Genomic DNA, 10,000 nt, shown 5'->3' with positions numbered 1-10,000 from the left:
GTGGGAGGAAGGAACGAAAAAGATAAGAAAGGAAAGGAAACATAAAACCGTCATCTGAACAAATAAGAGCTAAGAAGCAAAAAAAAAGGTTTAATTTTAAGGAAAGATTACAAATATATAGATATTTCCATATATATATATATATACGGTTGTAATCCATTATCAATAGCACCTTCATTAAATATGGGTGGAATACCTTCACGTGATGTAACTCCTACTTTCTATTCTCTCCGCTATGGAACACATGAGGTGGGTCTCATTCCTTTAGTGTATCGATACTTCCACAGTGATAATAAGGAGTTGCGGCAACAATATATTCGCATGCGCAATGATCCAAGTGTACGATACAACTTTATGTGCAGCCCGGATAATAATATGAAGCAGTTACCCCCTGCATCCTATACAAAGGAAAAATTAGATAAGTTTCTTGATATTATCGATGAGACACTTTATGACTCCACGGAGGCGCTGCTTTCCGATGATGCGGCGGCACTGCGGCCTGTGCCATGTGCTGTTTGTTTTGTCTACGTGAATGGTCGTGAAGGGTCGGATTGCTTTTCATTCTACGGTAGACGTATTAACATCATTGGCCACTTTGGCTGTCATAAGTATGAGGATAAGATGGACGACGATGATGAACCCTATCTCTATGCACGCAAGGCGGTATTAAAAGCCGCCGGAGACCGCACACTGGAACGCGTCGTCACATTAGCGGCGATGATGTTAAAAGAGGAGTTCTACCGTGTGGTGGCGACTACACGTCCGGCTGAAAACGCACCGGAACTCTTTCAGCGTCGTCTCTCACGCCTCTCTCTCGTGACGACCACGCCGTGGAACAGTTATCCGACGCTGAAGTTCCTGCACGACACGGCGGCGCTGCTGTGGGCGGTGGGAAATGTGCGGAGTGAAGAGGACGCGCCGCGCTTCTCCACCTACGAGGTGCGGCCCAGCGGGGAGAGCGGCCTCTGGATGGCGATTCCCGGCGCCCTGCTGGTGCGGACGGTGCGGTGGATGTGCCAGACGCTCCACCCGTCGAGTGTGCGGGGGGCGTGGGAGCAGTTCGTCCTCGACGACGGGCAGCTGCAGCGGAAGGAGCAGCTGCTCAGCCAGTGGCTCGCCCAGAGCCCGGCGGTGGAGACGTTTATGGGCGGCGTGGAGTTCACATCGCGGGTGCGGCGGCATTTGGCGCTCTTGTTGAGTGAAGTTGTGCGGGCGCGGGAGACGCCGGTGGAGGATCACACGTTGTGGTCAGACGCCCAGGAGTACAGTCAAGATGGGAAACTGTACCGTATATTTGATTCGCCCATTTGTGGGCCGTTTCTCACGACTGTGAAACTGCGACGCGATCGGAAGAGTGAGGCGAGTAAATATGACAGCGGCCAAAGACATACAAACGGGAATAATAATAATAATAATAATAATAATAATAATAATAATAATAATAATAATGGGATTATTAATGGGAATGTCTGTACGGGTGGTGGAATGCAGATGCATGATCGCAAGTTAAATGGAACGACGGCGATGGAAGGGGTTACAAACCCCATGAGTGAAGATGTGAAGAAACGCCATATGGCCTCTATGCATAATCGTACACACCCCAATAACAATAACAGTATTAGCAGTAACTGTAATAATACGATGAATAATAATAATAATAATAATAATAATAATAATATTATGATGTTATCACCGCAGCTTCCCCCACCACCGCAGTATCAAGAAGCGGTGATGAACACACTCGTGGCACCTTCATACTTCACACACACACAACCCACCGTCTCGCCTATTCCCATACACGCACCCACCATGCAAGTACATTCCCCCACAGCTAACACCAATACACCCGTATTTACACGACTTCCACCACCCTCAGTCCAACAACAACAACAACAGGCTTCTCCTGTGATGTTATTACAGCCGTATGATACATGCAAAACATTTCCAACACACCCACACACCGGCCAAACAACATTATTGCCCATGTATCACAGTCCACCCAATCCAAACACAGCTGTTCCTGTGCAATCTATTGGAATGCCGTATATGGTGGTCGCCGCAGCCGGACCAGGGCAGTCTGTGCAGCCCACACATGTTCTTGGAAACCCTTCTACAGCTAATGGACAGGCAATCAAAAACCATAACAATACGAATAATAATAATAATAATAATAATAATAATAATAATAATAATAATAATAATAATAATAATAATAATAATAGTGGTCTTCATAATGGTGGAGGAGCCAATAATGGTGGGGTTCCAACAACATTTATAGCTACGCCAACGCCGGGACCACACAACAATCTCAATATGATGTCCATTTCGAATACACTTGGCGAAATGACGTTAGTGGACTCCATTAACACACAGACACTTGCAAATTATGTGTTGTTGCCAGACGGGAGAATTGGATTACTGAATCCACAGCCAACATCCGCAGTTGGATACTGGCAGTGATAAATAGTGGGGAGAACCCGCCCACGTATTTTAAAATATCTCTCATTATTTGTGAAGATACAAAAAAAAGAAAAAAAACAGACAGAGAGAACTCAAATAAATACAAATATATATATATTTATTTATAGAAAGGGGGTAAAAAATTAAAAAAAATATGGCGTTGGTTGAAAAAAAAACTCATATGGGGAACAGAAAAATATAATTTATTTAGAGAATGTCGTCATTTTTCCTTTTATTTGGTTTCTGATCGCTTTGTATTCAGATACACAGTGATAGAGAAATAATAAGAAGAAAAAAGGAAAAAAAAGTAATGACGAAAGAAGAGGAAATTGGGGAATTCATATTCTGCGCATACATACATATATGTATGTGTGTATTTTGTACATAAATTTGCCCTTGGACATTAACAAGAAAAAGGAAAAAAAAACTGGTACACATTTTTCTCTTAAAGGGAAGTCCAATTATTACTTTACCATCCTGATTTGTTTTTTTTTTTGTTTTTTCGTATTGTGTTTTTGTTGTTGTTGATTATTCGTATCTTATTTTTCTTTTTTTTTTTTGCCCCTGCTGGTCAACTGCCACATCTACGCTTAGGGGTTTATGCTACAACGCATAAAAATAAAAAGTAAGATTTTTGTATTTAAAAAAAAAATATTATAAAAATAACATGAATGATTTATTTTTAAAGAAAGAAGAAACAGACCATCTGGGTCCCTTTACCTCCTTATTTCCATTTTTTCGTATATATTTATATATCTATTTATATGTATATTTGTTTTATTATTATTATTATTATTATTATTATTATTATTTATTCTGGATAGAATCTCGGCGACAAGATTTGGGGAAATAAAGATAGAAGGCAAATGCCAAATGAATCTACACCATACTTGGTCTTCGGAGATTGTCACAATGGCCTTATTACAAACATATTATATATATATATATATATATATATATATACATATATACATTCTCTTTATAGTGCATGGTAAAAGAAGTGAAGTAAATAAAAATAAAGAGAAACAGTTATGGGAGAATTAGGCCTGTTTCTGTTGCACCTATAGCTATTGATGGTGTTCTTACTTTTATTTATTTATTTCCCTGCTGTTTTTCTTTCCTTTTTTTTCTTTTCTCTTATGTTATTATTCTTCACATTTTTGATATTTTCCGATGGTCTGAAAGGTTAAAAGTTTATTTATGGATGAGCAAGTGAGTGTATATCTCATTATCATGCCTCTTTTTTTCTTTTTCTTGTTTATTATCTCTGTTAGATTACTTTATTGTTTCTTTCCTTTTTACTCTTTAATTCGTTTTATTCATTGGCTCTTTCATTTTACCCACTCTTTGTATTCCTCAGTGTAACACTTTAAATTATCTATGTTTTTTTTTGGATTTTTCCCCTTTTTTCAGCGGCTGAAATCCATTGTATACCTGCAATATATATATATATACACTTCTGTAGGGTATATTTGCATATCTGCATATTCCTTTAAGAGGTCACACTGAAAAAAAAAAGCAATGAAAAGAAAAGAAAAACTAAATGATAAAAAGGAGAAAAGGTATATTTAAGAAAAGTTGGTACTTTCTTAGTCCCACTTATTCTCACTATTGTGTAGACTCCAACGCTGTTTTTTTGTGTTTTTGTTTTGTTGGTGTTACGAGGTGCGGTGGATAGTACCAGGGGAAAGAAAAATATGTGGATTGTCATCGATATATATATATATATATATATATCGGTATGTATATATGTATTAGTATGTATGTGCGAACCGCAGAAACGTACTAATTCTATTTATCTTTTTTTTCTCTTTTTCTCCTTCTCTTTTATCGCTTCATTATTTATTTTGTTTTTGGTCTCTGCGTTTGTCAAGTATGACCTTCTTTTTTTTTTTGATGGGGAAGGATTATATTGCATAAAAGATTGTAGACATGATGTTAACGGAGTAAGGTGGGTGGGAAGGAATACATGACATGAAATATATATATAAAGTAAAGAAGTGATATAGCAAAAATAAAAAGTACCGGTTTTTACGCGTATCATATTCAAGGTGGATCTCTCTCTCTTTTTTTTTTCGTTTTTTCTTCTTTCCTTCGTTTCGTTCTTTTTTTTCTTTTTTTGGTTTTTTTTTTTTTACTTTCCTTTCTGCTTTGTTGCCTTAATTGTTCCGGTTTCTCTGTATCATGTATCTCCTTGCTTCAAATGATGTGGTTTCTTTTTATTTATTTATTTAAATATTCGCTGCCAATGTGTTTTCTTTCCCCATTAAACTGAGAGAAATAACTAAAGAGGAATCCATAATAATAATAATAATAGTAGTAGTAGTAGTAGTAGTAATAATGAGAAGAGAGATATGATGATAGAAATGTGCCTTTTTTTCTCTGTGTGTGTATTGGGGGAAAAAATACAGCAGGAACTGTTGAAAAGCGAAAAGAAGAAAATAAAACAGTCAAAAAATAAAAAATAAAAAGAAAAGAAGAAAAATAAGTGGGTTTCAACATCATCCGGAAGACCCGAAAGATACATGAATGAAAGAGACTGCAAGAGAATATATTTTCTTTATTTGTCTATTTATCTCTCTTTTTTTTTCCCTTTCTCTGTATGTGTGCAAGAGAAAAGGGAAAAAAGGAAGTGAGAAGTGTAGAGCAATGAGAGCACTCCGTCTTAATATACAAAAGTGACTCATCCGAACTCTATTTTTTTTTGTGATTTTGCTCTTCTCACTACTATTATTATCATTTATTATTATTATTATTATTATTATTATTATTATTATTCTGATTATGATTATGATCCAAATTTTTTCTTTTGTTTTTTTCTTTCCCCTTTTTTTTTCTTTTTTGAGGCCTTTGTTTCCCCGTATGCTGGTAATATTAAAGGGACTACTCGGAGAAAAGAAAAAATAAAAGAAAACGTTATTTCAGTTGTTTTTCCGGTATTTACCCAAAATATGGTAAACATTGACGGGAAGAGGGGGATTACTAATGGTTATTACTATGAGTACGGCAGAGCTATTTCTGCTTTCTTTTTTCTGTGATTCTTTCTTTTTTCTATTTGTATGTGTGCATTGTTTTTTTATTACTATTATTATTATTATTATTATTATTATTATTATTATTATTATTATTATTATTATTATTATTATTATTGTAATTATTCGTGTTATACATTCCCACATCTTCATTGTTATGAGTTCAAGGCGTTGCCACTCTCAAATCTTTGCTGTCAGACTTACTTGCAGTTCTTCCTCCTCTGTTTGTTTATGCCGGGCGTTCTCTGTTCAATACTAGTGGATATGAATAAATAAAGTGTTTAGAAGAATATATATATATATATATATATATATATATGCATCCCTTCCTTTAACTATTTTTAAAGAGAATGAGAGAAATGTACTCAGGGAAACGAAATAAAACAAAAAGGGACAACAACGGCGTTAGTGGTGATAGGCAAAAGGAAAAAAAATAAATTAAAACATTTTTATGCGCTTGTGTGTGTGTTTTTACTATAATAATAATAATTGTTATTATTATTATTATTATTATTATTATTATTATTATTATTATTATTATTATTATTATTATTATTATTATTATTATTATTATTATTATTATTTATTGTTGCTTTGTTGATAGTTATTTCCTTTTTTTTATATTATGGGAAGTAGTCTCCTTTTTTTTTAATTCCTACAAATCTTTTTTCTTTTATTATGTTTTGCCGCTCTTTCTTTCTTTTTCTCTTTCTCTCTTTGCTGAGATCTAATGAATAGAAATGAGGGGTCATTTCGAGAGCCTGCAGGGGAAACAAAAAGTCAGTTAAACTATTAAGAGGGGAGAGTGAATGGATGAATATAAATGAGTTGAAGAGAGAAGTATGAAAAATAAATAAATATGTATTCTTTTCTTTTCCCTGCATTTTGTACTTCTTTCTTAACGTATATATATAACGAAAAAGAAAGAAATAAGAAAGGGATTCTGCGAGAAGCAAAGATGTACAAACAAATGAATGTTTAGTTTATTTCTTTCATCTTATTTATTTATGTTTTTTTTTTTTTGTGTGTTCACTTCCGTTTTCATCTGTATCTGCAGTGATGAAGGAATGAAAGAAGAAGTAGAGTTTAACGTAAAGAGAAGACAAAGAAAAGTCTCTGGTCACAACAGAAAAGAAATCAAAAGAAAGAAGTGGGAAAAAGAAAAAAAAACAAAAATACAAGAAAAAAAAGGAAAAAAAGGAAAAAACGAAGTATTTTTTTCTTTTTTACTTTTTACATTTCTTTCGTTCTTGTATCTATATACCATTATTTATTTAAGGTTTGATTTCTTGTCAATGGTGCTTCGCTATGTTCCTTTGTCAATATGTTCATCTATTTATTTATCTATTTGGCTCTCTCTCTCTCTCTCTCTCTCTATATATATATATATATATATATATATTGTTTCTCTTTGGTGTTATGTGTACTATCTTTCTCTCCTCATTTCTTATTTTCTCTTCTCCTTTCTCCTTTTCTCTCTGTTTAACAAACTGTTCTGGGGTTTTGGGGTCTTAATAGAAGTTGAGAGAGACCGTATCCGCCTAATCTCCAACATTGAGAGGAGTCGAAATCCGTGGGAAGATCAGAGATAACAGCAAATAAGAAGAAAAACACAAGGAAAGCAAAACAGAAAAGCAAAAGGACAAACGATCACAATCAAAGAGAAACACCTGGTGGAGGGATTGCTCAATAAACTCAAGAAAAAAAGAGAGGTAAGAAACGAAAACAAAAAAAAGGCAGCAACAGGTGGAAAAGGGAAGGAATTACACCAAAAAAGGAAAGAATAAAACGGAAAAAGAATATCTAATTGGTTTTTCTTATTTTTTTTTGTTGTTGTTGTTTTTGTGGTTGCAGCAAGATATTATATATTATATTATATATATATATATACATAGAAAGGGGGAAAGAGTGAGAAGAAAACGAGAGGGGGACCAAACCCAAACAGGGGTAAAAAAAGAGGGGGAACAAAAGAGAGCAAAATTTTTTTGAAGCAGAAGAAGAAAAAAAAGCGGAATATATATATATATATATATAAAGAAAGAGAATATACAACAACAAAAAACAAAAAGAATGGGCGGAGCACCTTCTCGGGAATCCACCACACTCTATTCATACTTCAGAGGAACGTATGAAATCGGCCTCATTCCCCTCACGAAGAAATTCTTTGGTCGTCCAGGCAACGCAGAGGACCCCGCGGCGGCACAGTGGGCAAGTACAATGGAGCTGCGCCGCCAGTTTGTGCACATGCGGAGTGATCCGGCGATTGTGTACGCGAATGCCCGCAAAACGGTAATGGCCACGTGGCCGGAACTCATGTCGAACACATTTACAGAAGAAGATTTGGATCTTTTCTTGGAAAAGGTGGAGGCGGGATTGTACAACACGGATGCGGAGATGGTGGAGGACAGTCAACGTGCACTTGTGCCGGTGCCGTGTGCACTCTGTCTGGCCTGCAAAGAGGGACAGGAGCGATCGGGTTGTTTTATGTGGAATGGACGCAATATTGTGGTTATTGGGTATTTTGGTTGTATGGAGGAGGAGGCGCGGAGTGCGTTTGGAATATCAAAAGGCGTTATTAGTCCCTCTGCACAAATACCCCCAGCAACAGGAACAGCTGCAGTTGCTGGTGGTATTATTAGTAGTGCTGATGGTGGGAGTAGTGAATGTACACATCCTCCAGACGTGGATATGGAATCTGTTAAACTATTTCTCAGTGCGGCGGTGCTTGCCTCTGCGGGGGATCGCACACTTGAGCGGGTGCTTCTTCTCGCCTCTGTGATGCTGCGCAATCAATATTTGGATGCCGCTACCCGTTTGCGTTATCAACGTGGGGGAAATCCATTTGGACTGAATAACACAGTGGAGATGGGCGGAACCGAACTCGGGGCAACTTCCTCTTCCACATCCGTATCCTTCTCACTACAGCAGATGATGTCCTTATCGGATTACACATTTTGTAATAGTAATCCTGCTGCCCTGCAGGCGAGAGATGAGGCACTGGAAGTATTGAAGAATCGATTGCGTCATCTTATTGTGTATGTTGAGGCCGCGGTGGATAACTACTCTTCCTTAAAGTCCTTAACAGAGAATGTGGCGTTCCTGCAGTGCCAGACAACAGTGGATCCCGCTATGTGTGTACTGGAATTGCCAGAAATTGTTTTTGAAGAAAAAGAACCTGAGACATTAGATGTTATGAAGATTGGTGGTAAATCTGCGGAGGAGGTGCACCAACAGGAAGCGAATGTAATCACCCAAGCAGAAGGACAGAAAAGCAATGAAGAAGGTACAAGTAATATTAGCGCACAGCAAGAAAGTGTAACGGGTACAGCCGCTACAACACAAGAAGAGAAGAATGTACATGATGTTAAAAGTGAGGCTACAGAAAAAAAGGAGATAACACCAACATTGGAAGGTGGAGAAACTGAAAAAGAAAAACAACCAGTACAGGGAGATGAAAACTCCGAAAAATTAAAGAAACATACTATTGATAGAAATGCTCCAGTTGAGTTAATTCGTCTTCATTTTGGTCCTTCTTACGCGGTAGAGGCTTTTATGTGGGGTGCAGGTCTCCTCACAGCTCCTTCGCATCTTAACACTGGTGGTTGGATTCAGTACAAACTTAAAGATGAAAGTGAGGAACTTCGTCAAACACTTCACAGTAAAGATTCTATTGTGGCTAAATGGCGTGAGGAATGTAAAGATATTGCCAGTCGTTACATGGGAAATAATACAGATGTATTACTACGTCATGTACGAAGATTACAGAATGAAGTAGAGAGAGCCCGAGGGGTCCCTCTACAAGATTGGCCAATAGATAATTTAATACAAACACGAGAAGGTCGAACCTGTGCTTTACATCATACGACTATTGGTACTATGTTGGTTGGAATTCGTAACCGCCGTGAAGGAGATGCGGCACGAAAACAGGAACGACGAAAAGCCAATTCTCGAGAGATGAATGATCGAATGGGTAATACAGATAACGTTCTACACTGTATGGGTTCGCATGATCCCAGATCTCGCCTCTGTGTTGCGATGGCTGGTCAACCCAACACACCAACACTTGGAAAGAGTGTTGGTACTATGTCTAGTACAAGTGGAACATCACATGAAACGGGTGGAACGAATATGAATGCCTTTGCTGCTTTTCACGGAATGGGCAGAATGGGACCAGCGCCAATGTACACTCAACCTCCTGCCGGATATCCCCCACAATTTTCGTTTATTCCACAAATGCAGCCATCCCCTGGTCTTGCCATGGGAGCCAATTTCATTCCAGCACCAATGATGATGCCATGCTATCCAACCCCAGCCGCTGATAATACAAGTATGGAGCGTAAAACACAGCAGGAATCATCTCCGTCGATAGTCCCAACAACAGCAACAACAACAATGGCACCAGCAGGAACAGGAACTGCACTACCAGCATCCGCAGCCGTCTATCATCCACAGCCGCAACAACAAATACCACCTGGTTTTGTTCTAGAGACTTCGGGTGATGTTATGGC

General features: G+C 37.6%; 2 protein-coding genes across 2 annotated transcripts in view; both read left to right on the top strand.

The window, feature by feature from the left end:
• Positions 1-183: 183 nt before the first annotated feature.
• LSM04_009389 (uncharacterized protein) lies at positions 184-2,460 on the top strand (the record flags this gene model as incomplete). Its single annotated transcript, XM_067337036.1, has 1 exon — positions 184-2,460. One exon carries the CDS (start codon positions 184-186, stop codon positions 2,458-2,460), a length of 2,277 nt encoding a protein of 758 aa, XP_067194814.1.
• Positions 2,461-7,562: 5,102 nt separating this feature from the next.
• Positions 7,563-10,000, top strand: part of LSM04_004085 (uncharacterized protein) — a gene marked incomplete at both ends in the record, with an annotated part of 2,958 nt that continues 520 nt past the window's right edge. The window contains one exon of the mRNA XM_067337025.1: positions 7,563-10,000. This exon is cut by the window's right edge and continues 520 nt beyond it. Coding sequence (XP_067194728.1) covers positions 7,563-10,000 — 2,438 coding nt within the window.

Source organism: Trypanosoma melophagium (genome assembly GCF_022059095.1).
Source record: "Trypanosoma melophagium isolate St. Kilda chromosome Unknown ctg10segment3, whole genome shotgun sequence".
NCBI classification, from domain to species: domain Eukaryota; phylum Euglenozoa; class Kinetoplastea; order Trypanosomatida; family Trypanosomatidae; genus Trypanosoma; species Trypanosoma melophagium.
Note: the sequence above shows the minus strand (reverse complement) of the source record. Positions and strands in the feature narration are given on the sequence as shown.